The 24,354-nt window shown below is 36.9% G+C and overlaps 1 protein-coding gene across 1 annotated transcript in view; it reads right to left on the bottom strand.

The window, feature by feature from the left end:
• CFAP47 (cilia and flagella associated protein 47) overlaps positions 1–24,354 on the bottom strand; it is a 360,991-nt gene that overhangs the window by 290,838 nt on the left and 45,799 nt on the right. The window contains exons 16-20 of the mRNA XM_090264123.1: positions 19,915–20,045; positions 17,624–17,746; positions 15,957–16,088; positions 13,420–13,497; positions 1,496–1,640 (exon numbers count right to left, since the gene is read on the bottom strand). Coding sequence (XP_090120249.1) covers positions 1,496–1,640; positions 13,420–13,497; positions 15,957–16,088; positions 17,624–17,746; positions 19,915–20,045 — 609 coding nt within the window. The remainder of the gene's footprint in view (positions 1–1,495; positions 1,641–13,419; positions 13,498–15,956; positions 16,089–17,623; positions 17,747–19,914; positions 20,046–24,354) is intronic.

The following is a 24,354-nucleotide window of genomic DNA, read 5'->3' on the forward strand; positions in this document are numbered from 1 at the left end:
AACTATTTTCATACTGGCTCATCTCTAGGCTTTTACTTGCATTCTTTCATATACTTCCTTTTCTTACGCATCTCCTCATTCTTCAAGACTCAAATTACATATCAAATTCTCCAAAATGACTTTCCTTATTGTTCATTCTTGGCTAGTTTTCCCTAGTATGTGCCCCCTTACCACCATGCACTGACTTGTCTTACGGTATCTACCATGGTACATGGCAATAATCGCATTCTTTATTTTCCTCACCTACTATTATAGGTGGTCTCTATATTAGTCACCTAGATCCAATAGCCATCTTTGTCTGCTCTGTGCTGCTCTGCCCTGCCCTCTACAGGCCAATTCGGCTAGGCCCCACTTTCACCACTGCATCAGCTTTGTATCAACCACAGGGGGACAGCAGGGGGATATGAAAGGGGAAGAGGTATTCATGCCCTCAGGTCTTCGCTGCTTTGGCTACAGTTCAGGCAATGGCTGCATTCTTTTAGAGCTATAGCTCTTAAAGCTGGCCCATCTTTCATAGTTTTACCACTCACAGGGCTCCAGTAATATCTTGCCTCCTCTTGCTCATTCAGGACTAGAGGTAGTACCAGCTTCTATCCTTTATTGTTTTTTTTTCAGCCTGGCTCCCACTTCCATAGATAATTCCTTCATTAAACCCTCACCATTTAAACCCTTTTAGTGAATCATCTGTTTACTAATGAGACACTGACTAATAAACTTACTGTTCACTTCTTGAGAAAATGTAAGATATGCTATTATCTTTATAGACTCAAAGTGTAGTACCTAGCCTATAATTGGTATTCAACAAATATTTATTGAAAAAGAAATGACTAAGCCAATGCTCAGTAAACTTTTTTATAAGGGTCCAGATAGTAAATATTTTAGGTTTTGCAAGCCACATGGTTTCTGTCACAACTATTCAATTCTACAATCACAGCAGGCATGAAGCCATAAACAAAATACAAATAAGTGTGTCTGTGTTCTAATAAAACTTTATTTATAAATGCAGGTGTCAGGTCATATTTGGCCCCCAGGTCTTCCTTAATATGCCAACCCCTGGAGTAAACAATGAAATGCACTTAGAAAAGTGCAATTTTTTAAAACTTAATTTAACATGAAAATATCTAATACATGAGTAAACACAGAGAGAGCTTTCCATGGACATTTATCTGAAATCCATGAACAATTAAAATTAGAAATTAATAATTTTATTTTAATTTATAGTATATCCTTATACATAACAAACCTTACTATATTAAATCAATTAATAAGTATAGTTATATGTCATTCATTACCAAAGTGTTATGATGTTAATATTGATGTATTTCTAGAAATAAAACCATGATGGATTATAGAGTATAAGAAAAACATGCACTGAATTATTAAAAATTGTTAAGATAATTGCCCTTGATTTACAATATTTTTTAACATTATAACTTTGAGAAATTTAAAACTGTTTTACTTTTAAAATAATATCATTATAGTATAAAATATATACCTGCTTTGTTTTGAAAAGTCATCGAAAAATATTCATGACCTTCTAGATTAAACTCCACTCTGACATGTGTTATTCCTTTGTTTTTTACTAAAAATGGAATGACGTCAGTACCACCAACAAAGGTTCCACTGAAGAGAAATACATTCTAAAATAAATAAAAAAAAATAATGAGAAAGTTGTGTGATAATTTATGAGAATAATGTAAACTAAAATTTATACTGTAAGAGAGTAGATCTTAAAGAAATTGTAACTGTTTGGTGACAGATGTTAACTAGACTTATAGTCATAATCATTTTGCAATATATACAAATCGAATCATTATGCTCTACACCTGAAATTAACATAATGTTATATGTCAATTCTACCTCAATAAAAATCATGCTGGTATGTTCACAAAAGACATTAACTAGACTACTCTATAAAACATTAGTCACATTTTCCTTCCTCCTCCTACCTCCAATATGTAATCAGTTACCAAATACCATTAGTTCTACCTCCTTCTTCAATTCTTATCCTTACTGTAACTGTATGACATTAGTAACTTATCACTTTTCATTTTGTTTCTAGATTCAGATTTCCTCCAATTCTCTCCTACAAAACTAAGTCACAATTAAGCTCATTGAAAATCTGACCACACCATTTTGTGTCTTAAAATTTGATGATTCTCCTCCTACAGGAGAATGTCCAAGTTCATTAGCAGGGCTCACAAAGTTCACCATAACCTTTCCCTGCTTCATGTTTCAGCCTCACCTAGCTACATTCTGACCCTATTACTTCATACTTTGGCAAGCTGTATGACTTGTCATCTCTAACCCATGCCTGACGTTTCACCTTTCTGTATCTTTATAAAGGTGTCTCTCTGTCATGAAGGCCTTTTGCTAATTTATAACTGCCTGATAAAATATTCTGCATCCTTCAATCCCCAGTTAGATAAACCAAAATTAATTACATGCTCAGGACTATTTCTATTCCTTATCTTTACTTACATTACACCATCACAAAGTCCATTTATTTAGTGGACCTTAAGGCTAATTCATTTCTCATCCCTAGCAACTGACACTTAGTTTAAATACATAAGGGATGTTTATTGAATGCATTTTAACTTGCCCTTATATGTTAGGATGTGCCTACACCACAAAACTAGACTTCGCCTTTCTGGTGGAGTTACTATACATATTCTACAGTTCCTTAGTAAAAGAATTACATATAACATTAAAAGAGAAAGAGGCAACAGTATCCTAATGTTAAGGAAAATACTTCATTGAGGTCAACTGGCCCTGTTTCTTTCACTTAAAGTATCAACCCAGCTGTACAGGTGAAATCTGTAAACTCCAAAATGGGTAATGAAATTTTGAAGCTGTGTATATTCAAAAAATTATTCCTCTTATCCCAGTCTGGCCTTGTCCATTTGCTCATTTGAATAAAATCTCCTAATTGTTACTAAGACACACTGTCAATGCCACACACATGTGAAATGTATTGCTGACAATAACTGGTGATACAATAATATTGTTTTTAAAGGCAGTCAGGCAGCTGTTTAAAGTCCAATGTAAATAGGAAATATTAATAAATATTTATCAATGTAAAGTCCTATAAATTACTTTGTTGTATCATAACATAAAAAGTCTGCCACAAGTGTCTTTAGGATGAGGAAATAAAGTAGTAGAAGTCTCAATACTTGTCTACTATTGTTCAAGGAAGGACACCGTAGCAATGAAGAAGCATTCTGACACTTCAGGGTTTAATCTGCAGGAGTTGCCATGGTCTTATCTGTCAGTCTATGTAGACTTCTAATGCCTTTAATATGGAACAAAATCAAGTTCAGAAAATCATAACTTAAAGCCAGACCCCTGAACTGTGGTGATGCCATTCAAACACAGACTAGTAAGTAGTAAGGCCTACCTGAGGCAACCAGCAGCCTCATCAATTTCTGCTCAGTTTAGGTAAGCACAAGAATGGGGCTAGGTGCTGGGGTACTATTGAAAAAGAAAAAGGAAAGTGCAGATAACCAGAAAATAATATGAGAATTACTATAATGAAGATGTTCCCAGAGTTGAAGAAGTTCAGAACATCTTATAAATGTCACAATAGAGGGGCATATGGGTCTGCTTTGAAGGATCAGGATAAGTTTCTCTGGGTAGATGAGACCAGATCTAATTCCTGAAAGACCCCCCCACCCACCCAATAAAAAAGCATGTATGTGTGAACTCTATAAATTATAGAACAAAATGTTGTAAGGGTACAGAACAAAAAAAAAAATAAGTAGACTTATAATTCAGAAAATGTGAGTCAAAACCACAGTGAGATATCATCTTATATTCCATAGGTTGGCAAACATTAAGCCTTACAATACAATGTATAGAGCAATGGCATGTAGATCAATAAAAACTTGAGAAGAAAAACATATGAATTATCTTGTAAAGTCAAACATGCATACATTCAATGTCTCAGCAACTCCACTCCAAATTAACTCTTGCAGAAGTACCTCAGAATGTATGGATATGAATGTTCATAGGTACAGTCTTAGAAATAACAACAACAAAAAAAAACCTAATTTGTGGACAATGGAATGAGCCTATAAATTATGGTATGTCTATACAATGTACTATTAAAAGCAGTGATAATGAATAAAATACAGCTACACACAACTAAGGTGAACTTTGGAAACACTAAATAGAAGTAACATACCAAAGACTTTACATCTTTGTTAAAAAACTCAAAAATTAAATACTAAACCAAACAATGAATGGTTAAGGAATCCATACACATGTGGTAACCCAATATGAAAAAAGTAAAGGGATGTTATCTCTTAAAAGCAGTAGGGATGGAGTGGCAGAGGTAAGATGGCGGAGGAGTGAGAAGAGGTTGCGGTTTTAGGCTCCGGAGACCCGTCTGTAGTTTGGACTAATTGCAGACAGAACATCTCAGTGAGCAGCTGGACATTGGCGGGAGTTGAGCCAAGGCACTGCTGGATTAGAGAAAATCCATCTGGGAACAACCTGTTTAGTGAGGATAGCGGAGAAAAAGGGGACGAAACGGGATTCCTGACTGGGGCGGCTGCCCAGGCTGCGGCGGGAAGCACACAAAGGCTTTTTGGGGACCACAGGCTGCCCCAGAGAGGAGTCAGGCGGAGAGCGGACCTCTGCCCGCTGGCAGAGACGAGACTCGACCAAGTGACATTGGCGCTGAAGGACAGGAGACAGCGTGCTGCCGGGCAAGTGAGAACATGATTCTCCTTTATATTTTTCTCTAGTGGACGGTGGAGAGGGGAGGAAAGTTTGGGGGTGGTAGGCCATTCTGGAGGAGCCCAGGCACAGAGGCGCGCTCATCCACTCCCCAACCCTACCCTTGGGTCGCGGGGGCGCACATAGGGAAGTGCTCTCACTCACTGGCCCAGGTGCACGGGCCGTGAGTCCAGGCGTCCCTCGGACATTCCCCAATGGACATAAGATCAGTGCCCCTACGGGCACAGGGAGGGCCCACTGAACACGCAGAGGACTGTGCACAGACACCCCTAGACAGCTCCCGTGGGCGCAGGGCCCCAGGCCGGAAAGCAGACCACTAGCGCAGGCTCGGTTTGTGCCCGCCCAGACGGGTGAGGGAAGGCGGGCGGCTGCAGCACGGGAACAGCGGGCGGCAGCAACTCACAGACGCTCGCTTCCACTGAGCACAAGTGTCCCTGGCCCTGCCCTAAGAGGCGAGAGACCAACTCCCGGAGCTCAGCTCAGCGGGACTGAGGGCACGGGGCAGCGCGCGAGCGCGAAAGCACCTCAGCCCGGGGTCAGTGGGCGCCAATCCCGGGGAAAGCTCTCGGGCCGCCCACGAGTGCAGGGACGCGCGCAGGGACACCTTGGCGCGCGAACGCGGAACCGCCGCAGCCCAGCGACAGCAGGAGCCAATCCCGGGGAAAGCGCTCGGGCCGCCCTCGCAGGCAGGGACACGCGCAGCGAGCGCGCAGGGGCTCGCGCGAAAGGGCACCTCAACTGGCTCCAGCAGGCAGCAAGGGAGCGCGCCGTGCCGGCAACCGCGGGCGCGCACCATAGCGGCAACCGGGGGCGCACACCAGTCCTGCAAGAAACAAGAACCTCTGACCTGCCACACTAGACCAGCTGCGGACCGAGAAAAAGAAGGCAACACACCAAGGCTAAAACGGAGTAAAAACATCGTTTTTTTTTTTTGTTTGTTTGTTTGTTCCAATTTTTTTTCTCCCCTGTTCTTTCTTTCTTCTTATTTCTTTTCTTTCCTTCTTTCTTTATTCTTTTCCTGGGGTTTTTTGGGGGGGTTTTGGGGGGCGATATATTTTTTTTTCAATTTTTTTTCCTCTTTTTTTTCTTTCTTTCTTCTTTATTCTTTCTTTTCTATCTTTCTTCGTTCCTTTCTTTCTTCCCTTTTGGGTTTTTTTTTTGGGGGGGTTTGTGGTAAATTTTTTATTTTCTTCTCTTTCTCTCTTTCTTCTTTTCTTTCTTCTATTTCCTTGGGGATTTTTGGGGGGGGGTGTTTTTCCTTCTCCTCTTCCAATAATAACAAACTTTATCTCTAACGTGTTGCATATAACCTCTCCTTCTCATCCTTTCTCTTTAATCATTGTTTATTTGTTTGTGTGTCTAGCTTAGCCCCCCTATCACTCTAAATAATATAATATAATTACTATATAAGCCCAAATACAATACAATCCCACTTTCTTACTATATTATGTATTTTTCTACCCTTTCCTTCTATTTTTATTAACATACAATGTAAATATTACTAACTGGCTTGAACAGTCTCAACTATTATTAATCTATCACCCCATCTATCAAAAATTATATTTTTCCTCCCCCAAAACAACTCTTATCTATTCTTCTTATAGTATAAAAGCTCAAATCGCTTTACATTTATATTAATATGGGCTAGTTGGCTAACGATAGCAGGATAGAGTGGGGGATACTTTTTGAGGGTGTGGGTCTCCTGCCTGGGCTGTGTGTTTATGTCTTTAACAGCATATCCACAAAAGAACTCAAGACAAAGCGGATAGAGTGACTCTCAACCAACTAGCCAGAAGGAAGATCCTATCAAAGAACATCTGAAATATAACTGAACAGCATAAACAAACAACATAAAGGGTAACTCAAGAACATCAGACTCAGGATATCAAAGAGACTGCACCACTGAAACTCCCAGATATTCGATAAAGAATATTACAACACAAAGGAGGGAAGTCAAAGCAGACTACCCCCCCAAAAAAACCCAAATAAATAAATAAATAAATAAAAACAAAAAGAATCCTACATGGTAAGACGCAAAAATAACCCCTCAATGAAAAGAAAAGAGGAATCCTCAGAAAGAGAGATAGATGAAATAGACATAGCCCAAATGTCAGACATGGAATTCAAAACAATGGTGGTAAAGAAGCTCAATATACTCGACATCCTTAAAATCAACTATGACAACCTTCAAGGAAGTTATCAGCAGCTCCAAGAAAATTACAGGGAACTTGCAGAGAACTACACCAGCATAAAAAAAGACATAGAAATTGTTAACAAGAACCAGGAAGAACTTAAGAATACAATCTCTGAACTGAAAAACACAGTAGAATCAGTCAAAAGCAGACTAAACGAAGCAGAGGATCGGATTAGTGAGTTAGAAGATAATGTAGAGAAAAACTTCCAGACAATACAGCAAAATGAAGAACGATTGAAAAAATATGAACAAGATGTAAGGGAATTACAGGATAGCATGAGAAAAATAATTTAAGGATCATCAGAATACGAGAGGGAGAAGAAAAGGAACATGGAATTGAAAATCTGATAGGAGAAATAGTGACACAAAATTTTCCAAACCTGATGAGAGGAAAAGCTAAGCAAGTCCAAGAGGCACTGAGAGTTCCAATGAAGAGGAACCCCCAAAAACCCACTCCAAGGCACATCATAGTTACAATGGCAACATTCCAAGACAAAGAGAGAATCCTCAAAGCAGCAAGAGAAAAACAGCAAATAACATACAAGGGAGCTCCGATAAGGCTATCAACTGATTTCTCAACAGAAACATTACAAGCCAGAAGGGAATGGTCAAAAGCATTTCAAGCAATGAAAAACAAAGGCCTACAACCAAGAATACTCTACCCAGCAAGGCTCTCATTCAAAATAGAAGGTGAAATAAGGAGTTTCTCAGACAAAGGAAGACTGAAAGAATACATCTCCACCAAACCAGCATTGCAAGACATGCTAAAGGGAGTGTTCTAAGAAAAAAGAAGAAAAAAACAAGAGAGGAGAGGAACAGAGGTACAAAGGGAAATGAATAAATACACGTCAATAATAACCTTAAATGTAAATGGATTAAATGCTCCAATTAAAAGACATAGGGTAACAGAATGGATAAGAAAACAGGACCCACGTATTTGCTGTCTACAAGAAACACACCTCAAAACAAAAGATTTACACAGACTGAAAGTAAAGGGATATAAAAAAATATTCCAAGCAAACGGACCGGAAAAAAAAAGCCGGGGTAGCAGTTCTCATATCAGACAAAATGGATTTCAAAGCAAGGACAATAAAAAGAGACAAAGAAGGACATTTCATAATACTTAAAGGAACAATCCATCAAGAAGATATGACTTTGATAAACATATATGCACCCAACATAGGAGCACCCAAATACATAAAGCAAATACTAGAAGACCACAAAAAGGATATCAACAACAACACACTCATAGTAGGGGACTTCAACACTCCATTATCAACAATAGACAGATCATCAAAGCAAAGAAACACCAAGGATATACAGGCATTGAACAACACACTAAACCACATGGATCTAACTGATATATATAGAACTTTTCACCCCAAAGAAGCAAAATATACATTCTTTTCAAGTGCATATGGGACATTTTCAAAGATAGACCACATGATAGGTCACAAAACAAGCCTCAACAAATTCAAGAAAATTGAAATCATATCAAGCATCTTTTCAGATCACAATGCCTTGAAACTAGAAATCAACCTCAGAGAAAAAAATCAAAGACACCCAAACTCATGGAGATTGAATAACATGCTATTAAATAATGAATGGGTTAACAATGACATCAAAGAAGAAATCAAGAAATTTCTAGAAACTAATGATAATGAGCACACCACAACCCAAAACCTGTGGGACACAGCAAAAGCAGTCCTGAGAGGGAAGTTTATAGCAATACAGGCATATCTGAAAAGGCTAGAAGAATCTCAAATAAAAAACCTAACCACAATGCTACAAGAACTAGAACAACAACAACAAACAAAGCCTAGGGCAAGAAGAAGGAATGAAATCATCAAGATCAGAGCAGAACTAAATGACATAGAGACTAAACAAACAATCCAAAAGATCAACAAAACTAGGAGCTGGTTCTTCGAAAAAATCAACAAAATCGACAAGCCTCTAGCCAGTCTAATCAAGAAAAAAAGAGAGAAGACACAAATAAACAAAATCAGAAATGAAAGAGGAGAAATCACGACTGATACCTCAGAAATACAAATGATAGTTAGAAATTACTTCAGACAACTGTATGACAAGAAATTTGACAATCTAGAACAAATGGAAAAATTTCTAGAAACATACAACCTTCCAAAACTGAATCAAGAAGAAGTGGAATGTCTCAACAAACCAATAACAAAAAAGGAAATTGAAACAGTAATCCAAAATGTCCCGGCACACAAAAGCCCTGGACCGGGTGGCTTCACAGGCGAATTCTACAAAACATTCAGGGAAGAACTAACTCCTATCCTCCTCAAACTGTTCCAAAAAATCCAAGAAGAAGGGAAAATCCCAAACTCTTTCTATGAAGCCAGTATTATCCTAATCCCCAAACCAGGTCAAGACACAACAAAGAAAGAAAACTACAGGCCAATATCACTGATGAACATCGATGCTAAAATCCTCAATAAAATATTGGCAAACAGGATCCAGCAATACATCAAAAAGATCATACATCATGATCAAGTGGGCTTCATTCCAGGGATGCAAGGATGGTTTAATATTCGCAAATCAATAAATATAATACATCACCTAAACAGAATGAAAGACAAAAATCACATGATCATATCAATAGATGCAGAAAAAGCATTTGATAAAGTACAACACCCATTTATGATGAAAACACTCAACAAAATGGGAATAGAGGGAGCATACCTTAACATAATTAAGGCTATATATGAGAAGCCTGAGGCCAACATCATACTCAATGGACAAAAACTGAAAGCATTCCCCCTGAACTCAGGAACTAGACAAGGTTGTCCACTCTCTCCACTCATTTTCAACATAGTGTTGGAAGTCCTAGCCACAGCAATCAGACAAGAAAAAGAAATAAAAGGCATCCAAATTGGGAAAGAGGAAGTAAAACTTTCATTATATGCAGATGACATGATAGTATACCTAGAAAATCCTATAAACTCCACTAAAAGACTACTCGATATAATAAGTGAATTTGGCAAAATCGCAGGGTACAAAATAAATATACAGAAATCTAAGGCATTTCTGTACACCAGCAATAAAATAGCAGAGACAGAGACAAAAAAGAAAATACCATTTACTATAGCAACAAGAAAAATAAAGTACCTAGGAGTAAACTTAACCAAAGAGATAAAAGACCTGTATTCTGAAAATTACATAACATTGAAGAAAGAAATTAAGGAAGAAACAAATAAATGGAAGCAAATACCATGTTCCTGGATGGGAAGAATCAACATCATCAAAATGGCCATACTACCCAAAACAATTTACAGATTCAATGCAATCCCTATTAAAATACCAATGACATATTTCACAGACCTAGAACAAATACTCCATAAATTCATATGGAACCAAAAAAGACCCCGAATAGCAAAAGCAATCTTGAGACAGAAGAACACAGCAGGAGGAATCACAACACCAGATATCAAACAATACTACAAAGCCACTGTAATCAAAACAGTCTGGAGGACTTCCGGCCAAGATGGAGGCTTAGACGGACACGCTAGGTCTCCCTCTACAACTAGAGAGGAATACAACCACTTCAAAACAAAGGATAACTAGAAATTCCAGAAAATAAAACTACACGGAAGCCCAACATTTGAAGTTATAAACCAGCGGTGCCATTTGGGCAGGTAAGAGTTAAAGAGGGCAGCGCTGTTTGCGGTCGCACCTGGAGCGGCGGGCGGCGAGGAATCCCGACTGCGGTCAAGCCCCTGGCGGTGCGCGACTCCAGCGCTGGGGAGAGCAGCCACCGCATCGCCTTGAACAGTGAGGCCCAGGGGGGCGGGAGGACGGATCCCGGTCTCCTAGCTGAATAACTGTGTGAATCCATCTTGGACCCCCGCCCCCAAAGAAAGAAAGCGCCACAGGGCTGCGAAATAGGTCGCAGGCAGGTGCCGGTCGCTGATTTGTGACGCGTACACAGGCACTGCCCCCGACAGCCGGCCCAAGAAAACAAAACGTATCTGTCAAAATGAGGCAGACAACTATAGAAATCCCGGTAGCACAGCTCACCAGACAACAGATAGAGAACCTGACAGATGAACAGATAAGAAACCTGTCAGAGGTTCAGTTCTGGGCCATTGTTAGCAGGTGGCTTACAGAATTCACAAAAGAGCAGGAAAAAGATAAGAAAGAAGTGAAAAACTTTCATAACGAAAGGAACAAAACTGCATACGAGACAGAAGGTGAGGAAAAAAAATCCAGAGTTCATTTCAACAAACTGGAATATGGAGAAGGAACAAGCAGTCAACCAATGCAGCGAGAGGAAATGGGAAGCAACAATGAGAGGATCAGAAACCTCTGGGACAGCTATAAAAGGCCCAACATAAGAATCATTGGTTTGCCAGAGAGTGAGGAAGATGAACTAGAACTTGAAAAATTGAGTGAAAATATAATAAAGGAGAACTTCCCAGACTTGGGGAAGGGAATAGACTTGCAGGTCCAGGAAGCAAGGAGAGTTCCCAAGAGACTGGACCCAGGGAGAATCACTCCAAGACACATTATAATCAAAATGTCAAAAATTAAAGATAAAGAGAGAATCTTAAAAGCAGCAAGAGAGAAGAAAAGAATTATGTACAAAGGGGTCCCAATTAGACTATCAGCTGACTTCTCAAGGGAAACCCTACAGGCAAGAAGGGACTGGCAAGAAATATTCAAAGTAATGAAAATCCAAAACCTACAACCACGAATACTCTATCCAGCGAAACTGTCATTCAGAATAGAAGGACAGAGAAAGTGTTTCCAGGACAAAATAAAACTGAAAGAGTTCATTAGAAAAAAAAAAAAAAACAGTCTGGTACTGGCATAAGAACAGACATATAGATCAGTGGAACAGAATAGAGAGTCCAGAAATAAACCCAGGCCTCTATGGTCAACTAATCTTTGATAAAGGAGGAAGGAACATAAAATGGAGTGAGAAGAGCCTCTTTAACAAATGGTGCTGGGAGAACTGGATAGGGACCTGCAAAAAAATGAAACTAGACCACCAACTTACACCACACACGAGAATAAACTCAAGATGGATCAAAGACTTAAATGTAAGCCGTGACACCATAAAAGTCCTAGAGGAAAACATAGGCAAGAAAATATCAGATATCTCACGTAACAATCTCTTCACGGATACATCTCCTAAAGCAAGAGAAATAAAGGAAAAAATAAATAAATGGGATTACATCAAACTGAAGAGTTTCTGCTCAGCAAAAGAAAACATCAGCAAGATGAAAAGGAAACCAACCATATGGGAAAACATATTTGCGAATGACATCACATACAGGGGCTGATTTCCAAAATATATAAAGAGCTTATACAACTCAACATCAAGAAAACAAACAACCCAATTAAAAAATGGGCAAGGGACCTGAACAAACACATCTCCGAAGAGGACATACAGAAGGTCCATAGACACATGAAAAAATGCTCAACATCACTAGCCATCAGGGAGATGCAAATAAAAACCACAATGAGATACCATTTTACACCAGCCAGAATGTCCATCATCAACAAATCAACAAACAGCAAGTGCTGGCGAGGATGTGGAGAAAAGGGAACCCTACTGCACTGTTGGTGGGAATGCAGACTGGTGCAGCCACTATGGAGAACAGTATGGAATTACCTCAAAAGATTAAAAATGGAACTGCCTTTTGAACCAGCGACTCCACTACTAGGATTATACCCGAAGAATCTTGAAACACCAATTCAAAAGAACTTATGAACTCCTATGTTCATTGCAGCACTGTTTACAATAGCTAAGTGCTGGAAACAACCTAAGTGCCCATCTGTAGATGAGTGGATCAAAAAACTGTGGTACATTTACACAATGGAATACTATGTAGCAGAGAGAAAGAAGGAACTCCTGCCATTTGCAACAACATGGATGGAATTGGAGAGAATTATGCTTAGTGAAATAAGCCAGGCAAAGAAAGAAAAATACCATATGATATCACCTAATACAGGAAACTAAAGAACAACACAAACAAAGGAACTAAATAGGACAAAGAGCAGAATAGCAGTCAATAGGGGGGAGGGGAGAGGGAGAGAAGGGGGATAAGTAAGGGAAGGGTTTAATTAAATAACCCATATAAAAGACTCATGGACATGGACAATGGAGAGGGATATGATAGCGGGAGAGGGGGTGGGTTGGGTGGGGGAGAGAAATTAGGGGAAAAGGGGACAACTGTAATTGAAAAACCAAAAAAAAAAAAAAAAAGCAGTAGGATTGTGATGAAGCCTACAGATGACTGAATGGTACTGGTAGTGCTCTAATACTTAAGTTCAGTGGTAAATTCTTAAAAATTTTATTTTGTATTCTATTTCATCACTTATTTACATTACATATATTAATTTTTGGGTCAAATTATTACATAATAAAAATTTCCAAACATAAATAGACCAACTAGGGACATACAGCAAATAAAAATCACAATGGTCATAAATTAAATACGCAAATAGGTAACACTCACCGGTTTGATTTCGACATCAGCAACTTCACCAGTTCCACCAATCCTAAGTTCTACCTCATTTCCATGGAGAATAGCAATCTAGTATTAAGGAGAAATATAAAACTGTAGAAACCACATTAAAATACACTCATACACTGCTGAAGTGTTACATGGTATCTATGTAATATTTTATAATTTAAATAATCATAACATATTACAAATGTCACAAGATTTATTCTGGCAGTTGTCATCACATTTCTTATTATGCAGAATTGATATTTCTAAGAGGAGTTGAGTGTTCAACTCTTTAAAAACCTCCACCATAAGTAGGATGAGCTGACAACTTGTGAATTTGACTACAGAATTCTATCCATTCGAATTGACCTTATTTGCCTCAAATTCTGTCACCCTTTTCTATTTACCTAATTTCAATGGATTATTAAAATTAAAACAAACAGGAAAGTGAGTGCAAACATACTTCTTTCCATAGAAAGATACTAATATCCACCACTATAATGAGAGCAGCTAAAAATTGCTGAGTATATGGGCCAAGTATGGAGCTAAACTCATTATCTTCTTTGTAATCCTCAGTATTCTGTGAGGTTACTACTAAAATGACAATTTCCAAGTGAGGAAAACTAAGGCTTAGAGAGGCCAAGTAGTTTATCTTCTTGAAGTCACAAAAACTTGGAAGCAGCAGCAGTAAAACTTGAACCAAGGAGTATCTGAATAGTCAACTGTTTCCAGAAAAATTAAGATAGTGAAATAAGAATTTAGGTGTATAATTCCTTGTTTGATTTCACATCCGTAGCATCTACAAGAGACTGTGTTGAATAAATGAATAAGTGAATTTCATTGTGTTACACTGTTAAAAAGCTAAGATTTGTAAAAAATAGCACACTTCTCTAAAATACAGTAGAAATTGGTCTTTTAGTAAAATCTGTACTTCAGTGGCCATACTTTTCATTTTCTTTCAGAATACTATGTAAAAACGTTCTGCCCAGATTTTAGACCATATCGTCGGCAGCCGTCCGTCTCGAGAGACGATGGTGTAGCTTCTTAAGAGTCTATCTGCACTGCCGAGAATGGCTGTGCAGTCCGACTCGGGAGTGACATGGTATCTGTCTCCTCCCGTGTTGAATCGACATCATGCGATGACGCTGAAGCTACAGAGCCTGGGCAGGGTAATATGGAGGGTCCGCTGTTGCCCATGCAGCAGACCCCCCCTCTCTTCGCAGCTGAAGGGTCCAAGGGAAAGACGGAGTCGATACAGCTTGGGTTCAGGTGCGCCGCAGGAGTTGCCGGAGTTGACTACAACGTCAAACCGCCTTAGGGACTCCGGCTCCGGATTTTCTGTCGGGGTTTACTCCCTTAGCCTTTCCCCTGAAGAGGTATGCTGCAAGGCAGCGGAGGTTTTTTGGAGTCAGAGTTTTCCTTCTCTGATGTACCCTGACTGGAAGATCGAACCAGCAACACTTAGCTCGCAGGCCGACGCTCAATCCACTGAGCTAAACCAGCCAGGGCTTAGACCATATACCACAACATATAATTTATAAAACACATTTCAACACATATTTCTCTACAAAAGACACATTTCTTAGGTTATTTGTTTGGGGACCAGGCAAATTGGTGTTTATTACATTAAGCTATATATTATTTAAAATTATTATGGGAAATTGAAGGATAAAAGGGGGATACACCTAAAGCTATTCATTTTGATCTGATGACAATAATATATTATATTTTAATGTGAGTAAATGCACACAGCTGATCATCATCAAACTGAAGATCAAGAGTATTCTATTCCATGAGTTTATAATAAATAAAATTTATTACAGACTGGTGTTATGTGTTTTATTTCTTCTGTTTAATGAACACAGAGAAATCCCTAAAATCAAGGTAATATCTTTTCATTTATATAATTTCTAGAACATAAAATACTAAAACAATTGATGTGTGCTATAAAATATAGATGCTAACATCATATAGAATTTGCCTACAATTCATACAGTCATTAAAGCTATTTAGAATTAGCATTCCAAAACTGATTGTTTTTTCCTAAGGTATCTAATTAATGCCATGAAAAAAATCCTTTGTTCTGTGACTAGTGAGGGCTTGTCACAAGTTAGAGATACCAAATATAACTCCAATTTCATGTGAAAAATGCCTCATATTGATAAAAGGTATTCATTTCAATTTAGTACAAATTTCCATTACCAGCTTCTACCCAAAATATTTTCAACAAATTCTCTTGCCAAATTCTGCTAACAATTTTTATAATAGATGATATAGGTAAGGTTGCTTTTCTTTTGGATTATTAAAATCTGCACTTCATTAGAGCTATCTAAATTGTTAAAAAAATAACAGAAATTTTAAAAAATATTCTTTACTATTATATCATTAAAACCAATTTTCATTAGAAATCATTAAAAGAAGCTTTCTAAAAATAAACATATTTACAACATGTTATAGAATCATACCTACCACTACAAAGATCTTAAAAAAACAAACAAATCCACCTAGACATAGATACCGTGCAGGGACACATATAAACATACCTTTGCTTTTGTTTCAAATTTTCTTTCTATAATAGGTGTACAGGACATATAAAGAACACTTAGCCCCCCATATGGAATTACTCCTTCTGGTGGAACAATATTAATTATAGGCGAAAGACTCTTACGGCAAACCTGTAATTGAAAATTTTCAGAAATGCTATATTATCCTTTCTTTTCAATTTTTTAAGTATAGTTGGAATATAATCTTATATTTGTTATATTAGTTTCACATGTATGATATAGTGATTCAACATTTTTATAACTTATAATGTAATCACCCCATTAATTCTAGTAATAATTTGTCATGTGCAAACATATCACAATATTATTGAGTACATTCCCCTTCCTCTCCATTTCACCCACCCCCTCTCTTCTGGTCATCATCACTTTGGTCTCTTTCTATGAGACTTTTTGTTTTGTTCTGTTGTTCGTTATCCTTTAAAGTTACTGTTTCAAAGCTTAAATAGAAAAGCTTCCAAACTACTACCTAGAAAGAGAACTGCCAGACACAGGGCATGAGATGATTCTGTAATCGATTTTCAAACACCAAATGCCCATATAGTTTGAACTTCAACAAGGGTTTACACCCCAAAATCAGCAAACAGAATATTCAGTAGTGGCATCTTCCAATTCAAATAGGAAGATGAAGTTTATGATCAGAAGTGTTTTCAAGACTCTGCAAAACTTAAAAGAATGAAATCAATCTCTTAGAGAAGATGCCAAAGTTCTAGATACTACATCAATAGTTTGCCTTTTCTCTGATCATAAAAACTGAAGGCAAAGTTAGTGGGGAGGTAAGATGATAAAGTTACCTCCTCTTCATTGTTATTTCCTTAATAACCTTTTGTCTAAGATATCATGTTGACATTCAGAAAAGGAACTAAGCAAAGGGTTTATGGTGTGGTTTGTCAGAGACCAATTTAGCCTTATCTACCATCCTTTAAATCAGAATAATTTAAAGGGAAATTCAATATTTAAAGGGAGAAGGGAAGCTAAGATATTTTCGGAGGTGAGGGAACAAATAGCCTACAGATCTAATTCTGAAGAAACAGAGTAGAAAAGGGTATGCTCACTTGCTTATTAGAGCAGAACAAGACATGTAAACAGCTAGAATGCAAGATCTCAAATGCTAACTTCCATTGTCACTATTGGAAGATCTGAATAGATTTTTTTTAGTAAAAAATAAAAATAAAAACCCTGTCACCACTTTAAATATATACACCTCCACTGTGCAATTTAAATCAGGAGAAACTATGAATACAGTATCTTTAGAATGTTCTAATTCTAGGTCCCAGTTGCTACCATAAGAGTCCTGATGACAGAGGAGAAAAGGAAAAGCATGTAATTAAATATGGAATGTAACGTTGTTTTCTTCAAATCACTTATCTTTTTTCAGTATAACAAAATAAGAGACGGAAAGAAAAAAGGGGGTAAGAGGAGAAGATAGGGAGAGACTAAAAAAGGAAGGGAGAGAGAAATGAATTTAATGAGAAATTAAAAGGACAAAGTAGATAAAATGTACTCAGGGAAGTCTCATATGAAGTATCTCAAAATTAACATTAGTAAATTTATAGACTAAAATATTAATGCCATAGTGTTCATAGCAAAAAATTAATTCAAATTATAATACCATCTAATCTAAGCAAGATTCCAAGATTTTACATCACCTTGTAAAAAGCATGGTTGGGTCCTACGTTGTGAAGAACAACTTTCTTCCAAGTTGGTAAACCTTGAGGGCTATTATTGAAGAGTATCTTTGGCTCCAAATATGAGACCTTGGCTCTACCCACCTTATCATAAAAGAAAAGGGAAAGTGCAATTGAATAATAGTAAACACTTTTTTTCAGCTTCATGAGAATTTTGAAAAGATGAGGTGTTACCAGATTTTATGGTGTGTTAAGAGAAAGGAAAATAGAATGCAATACTTAAATTGTACTTCTAAACTGAGGAAGGCAGGGGGAGTAAGATAACTCTATAGAGGAAGTAAATCCAGGACTGAGAATCATGTATTGAATAGATTCATCACTGAAAGAGATGTAAGGGATAATCTACCCAACTATGCACAGTGTTACCATGTGCTATTTAAAAGGAAAGAGTTTCAGGGTCATCAAAGTATGGGAAATAATGTGCCAAATAAGCTTATCCAGGCATGTTTCTACCAGAAGTCTTCTCATAGCATTTAATAGGCTGATAATGCACATTTAGCTGATCTGAGAACAGCGAGAGTGTTTACTGGGATTCACAGTACTCCTTGGGTGCAGGACTCCCTCACCATGTCCCACACAGATCATTTCACTGAACTAGCACATCAGAAAACGCTTTTTGGAAATGTTGATATCATCCACCTCTCCCATTTTACAGGAAAGCAAACTGTAGCCAACGACAACTACAACGCATTTTCCAATTCCTTGCTCAGTGTTCTTTACGCCATACCCTATTGTCTTTATCTATGATACATATTCTTTTTATCTTAGGAGATTTTAGTATATTGTTATAATTCTTTGAAGAACATGGCATGGGTAACTGGAATAATAATTTTCAAACAAAGCTAACAGAAGAAGAAATGGTCAAGTCCTTAATGAATTAATGACAAACTTGAACATTGTATTCAATCACTTCATGTTGTTTCATCTTTACTGTGAACAACACTTCAGAGTCCATGGAACTTTAAGGACTTCAAAAGTTTACCAAAAAGAATCTGATTTATTATTCTGATATCTAAAAGTTTAATTCTTAACTAACCCTAGTGCATAAAAGGAGCAAAGACAAATTTTATCAAAGGGTAACAGCAAAGACTGTGGAGACAGAGATCTAAATGTAAATTTCAACTAGGGTACTTACTGCATGTATAAACTTTATTAGTTAATTAACCACTGAAATCCTCCATTTTCTCACCCATTAAGTGAGTTATTAGTACATACCTATAGAATTGCCATAAGGATTAAATTATATAATACACAAATAGCATTTGATATCATGCCTAACACTGTAATTATCAATAAATGATACCTATTATTAATGCCAAGTCTACATTACTAACTTGCTCATTTTTTATCTGTCAGAAAAGATGCACATGAGATGAGTATGTGGGCAAATTTATATTAGTAAACTTGTCAAACACAAAACAGTGAAAGCCATAGGACCCAGCTTATTTCAAGCCTGGAGCAGTGGAAAGACCCTACTAACTTTGACTGCCACTTGCAATCATTAAAATAGATGAATTTCTTATCTCTTAAGGCTATAAGGGCTTTCATAGCTAAAATATGTAAGAGCATGATCATGACATGGAGATAGAGATGAGATTTAGTAAAACAGCATTTGGCTTGTGTTAAATTATTAAGAACATTGGGAGAGAAATTTGGTACACAGGTAGATTCTTACTGCTTAAGAAGCATGAAGTGAAGGCCTTCTAGGCTCTACTACAGAAGTAAAGTTAAAATTATATAGTGCAGGTTTCACTTCACTCACATTTTCATTACAAGAGGTATATTCTATAAAAATAAAAATTTTCCATATTTCCTTGCTATGTAAATTACATGATCCATTTCAAACTAAATATTATTACTACTAGAATACTAAATATGCAACACAGTAGGACAAAAATATAAATTTCTCTATTTCTTTGGTGTCTATTAATGAAATAATTTAATTTCAAGTGGCTTCCATGGCATTATATATTTATACAGGCTCTAATAACAATCTAGTATTGTTGGCACAAAAGTCTTGGATATCTAAATTAATTCTAGATAACAACACATTTTTTAAGCCAAGTCTTCATTTATGGTAGAGAAGTGACTCCAAAAAGATGCTAAGATAATTTAGTTAACTAAGTACTGCATGCAAAATCAGTTTTTACTAACATAGTATACAGTACCTATCCAACTACTCTACACACATATGTGTAATCAACTGATTTAGGGCCTTCAAAATAAAAATCATATTGAAGGGAAATCATTACTTGTGCAACACATTTTAGTGTCAGTGTGTTTCCTTCATGAACGTGAAGAACAAATTCTCCCTTTTCTGCACAACTGAAACCTGGCTGCCATGTCACTTCACATTCCAATGAGGAGTATGGTTCAACAGTGCCTACAGAGGATTTAGAGAGAATAAGACAGTTTCATGTTTTAATTATATTTATTTTTTTAATATCCAAAATAAGGCTGGCATACAAATATAATTATATTATATAGAAATATTTAAATTAAACTTAAAATATAGGGAAATACTAAATGAGCAATTATTAAATACCTATAGTATCATTAAAATCTAAAATGCATGCCATGTTTTCCAATTTAAATAGGCAGATGAGAATATTTGACAAAAATGTGCCCATATGCCAATATTTAGCAAAAAACAGAAATTTATCAATGAAACGAATACTTTAGGATTAGAGATTACTTTATATATGCACAGTTGTAAACTATTTGTGATCCCTGAACAAGTGTCCCCTCCATGTTTCCCAAGACTGAAATATTTATTAACATCAGAAACTCATCCAGTTTTCAGATGGAAGAATTACCAGAAGTTTTTTTGTTAAATGTTCACATTCCTAGAAATGTTACTTCTGATATAGCTATGAGTAATCAACACATTTCTACAATTCAAATGTACTGAAAACCCAGGAGGTATCAGGCACATTTAGTGTGAGCTGCTTTATCTGTTTAAATTCATCATCTCCTTTATAGTAAGAAAATAATACTTGATGGAAAGAATGACTCAGAAGTTCTTTCTTCATGAAGAGAGGATCACCTGCAATTTGAAGGCAATGGACAATGAACAAAAAGATGAGCGAACATCACAATCGCTGCTTTGGATCAAGTTGACTCTCATGCAAGGGCAATTTCTTCAATCTTAAAAATGATATAGTGTCTACTTCCTACGACCATGAAAGGAGATAATTATATATGTAAAGGAATTAACATAGTATGTGATGCCCAGAAAGCACCCAGTGTCAGTATTGTTAATACTTTGAATGCCAATACTTTAGTAGGCACAGTAATTTATAAAAAGAATAGAAACTGATCATGGAAGAACTAAGAGTCTAGTGGGAGTCCATCAGACCTATATTTGTCTATAACTAATGAAAAGTCCTGCTACAGTGGATTAGATAGATAGGGGATTGTTTATCTTATGAAATTAGAAGTCCATGAATAAGTATTCCAGGGCTGCCTTAGCAAGTTGACAAGGTCTTCAAGAAACAATGCTCCTTCTAGCTTCCCACACTACCATTGCTGACTGTGTGGCCTTCCTCAGTGTAGGAAGGTATCACAGCATAGTGGTTTAAAGAGTACAATTTCTAGGGTCAGACTCCCTGCTTCAAATTTCAACTCTGCGACTGAGACCTTGGACAATTAACTTATGTAATTAACATAGTTTCCTTATACATAAAATGAGGATAATAAATATATCTAAAACAGAGAATCAGTGGAGAGGATTAAATAAGATATACAGAAGTACTTCAAATAGTGCCTGGCACAAAGAAAGGGGATGGAAATAAAAGAAACTTCTGTCCAAATCTCATTGGCAAGAAGCTTGGGAAAAGAGATTTCTAGATAGGAACACTGCTTCCCCAAACAAAATGAGCATCCTGTTAGGAAGGGGAATGGATATCAGGTATGGGCTTAGCAATATCTACCACAATAGGAGATGTACAGATACAAATAATTGTAGATAACATTAAAGAAATACACCGTGGGAAATTAAAAGAAAGGAAGGGGAATCTAAATTAGTTCAATAACGTGGAGAAAACCTCATTTAAGGAGATGGCATTTGAGTTGTGACTGAAGGATGAACAGGAACTCTGGAGGAGGACAAAGGTGGGGGAATGTAACAGTCAAGTGACAGTGCTGGAAGAGAGTGGTGTTTAGAGAAGATTGTGATGGGAATTAATGTTGACATAGAAGTTACAATACTATATACATAAACAATTGAGACCGTAGCCAGGTAGTTCAGTTGGTTAGAGCACCATCGTGATATGCCAAGGTTGTGGATTTGATCCCTGGTCATGGCATATACAAGAATCAACCAATAAATACATAAATACAGTAGTTCCTCTCTATATCAAGGTTCACTTATCGCGGCCTCACTGTATCATGGAATTTTTAAATATTATATTTAATTATTTATTGCAGATTTTTCGCTGTATCATGGGATTCTGCGGGACTGTATATGTATGTTGTTAAAGTTACGTAGATTTAACAGTGTAGAATATGTTTAAGAACATGAGCAGTGTTTATAAAAGTGTGGGAAAGATTAGTAAGGGAGTGGGAAAGGTTAATAAGGGACTGGAAATGGTTTATAAGCGTGTGGGAAGGGTTTATAAAGCCTTAAAATATATATAAATACTGAAATAAATCTAAAGTTTCTACTTCGTGGATTTTCACCTATTGTGGGGTTGTCTAGAATGTAATACCTGCGATAAGTGAGAGAATACTGTAAGTGGAACAACAAATCAATCTCTCAATCTCTCTATCTCTCTCTCTCTCCTTCTTGCTCCCTCTCTCCCTCTCCCCTAACCCTCTCAATCTCCCTCTCTCCTTCCCTCAAGATCAATTTTTAAAAAGGGATCTTTTAAAAAGGAGAAAACTGAACAGGGAACGGGGGAAGTACACTGAATGGCTAGAGTGAGCAAGGGTGGGATTGGCAGGGCAAGTATTACAAATGGTCAAGGAGGGAGAGAATTGAGAAAGACAGTGAACTGATTCAAGTCAAGATTGAAGATTCAGCAGACTCAAAGGATCGGTAAGATTAAAGACAACAAGGATGAAAACAAAATGAGCAGAAACATGAAAACACTGTATTAGAAGCCAATTCTATCTTAAGAAGCATCAATCCACTCTGACATTCTTCCCTTACAATATCCACTAACCAAACAAAATCCAAAATGTATCCTACTTCATGAAGAAATGATAATCACAACATAAAATTTATTTTAGAACTAGTCATTTTAGTTTACAAAAAATATACAAAGGGATATGACTAAATGTATTATCTGAGATGCAAATCCAATACAGCAAAAGGGATATAAGAAAAATAACTTAAAATTCAGTTTCTATCTATACAAAGAAGCAAAAAGAAAAAGATTGAGTAGTTATTATATTTATTCTGACCATCAAAAGAAAAGTGACACAAGAAAAATCTATGTATATAATATAAATTATGCATACTTTATTCAATGCTATATGAAATAGATTTGAGTATCATTTGTGTTCTAAAAAGATCAAAGGTACTTAAAGACTAATGGGATTGGTCATCTAAACACTGTATTTGGAATTAAATGTCACTGTGTTTTTGTGCTTTCATTAAAAAAATTCTGCCTTGACCAGCGTGGCTCAGTTGGTTGGGCATCATCCCATAAAGCAAAAGGTCACTGTGCCTGGGTTGCAGACCACGTCCCCAGTTGAGGCACCTGGGAGAGGCAACCAATGGATGTTTCTCTCTCATGTGGATGTCTCTCTCCCAGTCTTTCTCCCTATCTTCCCTCTCTCTAAAACTAAGTAAATAAAATATTTAAAAAAAAATTCTAAGAGGCATTATGAGCAACTCAAAGAAAATAAAAATACTAAAGTTCTACTGTAAAAATAAGTTCTAAAGATCATGAGAAACATAACTGGTGTTCCAGATTATAATAATGTAATACTACTTCTATTTTGACAAATTCAGCATCATCACTGCATTCCCATGGCAGCCATGGCAGGGCTGGGGGGGGTGGGGCTCAGCCCATTCATCCCTGGTTATGATAGAGAAATACAAGGAAAAGTGCTGTGCACTGTGCCTTTCAGACGCCTTGATCAGAACCCTATAGCTGATGTGCAGATAATATAACTAGCACTGTTTGATACCTGTTCCAAAAAAATGGAGATTTACTTAGAAAATCTGAAATGTGCAGAAATAGTTTCTCTTTCTACTGATTTTTCACTCAGCTTTCCTCTAGATCAGGGCAGGGACCCAATGTTATCAGCATTAGTAACAAAAAAGAAAAAAAAGAGCTTGGTCAAATGAATCTGCTAAATGATAATGAAAGTAAACCTTGAATGGTTAATAAATAATCTGGATTATGCTAAATCCATCCAAGTTAATAAAAGATTAAATATGACTATATCAATGATCTGCAACCCCAATGAAGGAACAGTCTTACTTTCCATTTGTTAAGTGTGTCAACCTCTCTGCCTATATCTGTACTAAAATGAAGTGAATTTAAATCAATAGTTAAACGTGTTCATAACACTCCTTGTTACAAACACTAGTAGAGTTATATAAAAGTCATTATTTGGAAATAACTGCTACTCACAAGAAAATACAACTAAAGCAAGATTTCTACAAATCAGAATTCCTCTGTGATCTGATATATAGTCTATTTAGACCAGACATGAAGACTATTTCTAAATTAGAGATA

The sequence above is a fragment of the Furipterus horrens genome, unplaced genomic scaffold, assembly GCF_987537825.1.
Source record: "Furipterus horrens unplaced genomic scaffold, mFurHor1.1.pri manual_scaffold_17, whole genome shotgun sequence".
In the NCBI taxonomy this organism is placed as follows: Eukaryota; Metazoa; Chordata; class Mammalia; order Chiroptera; family Furipteridae; genus Furipterus; species Furipterus horrens.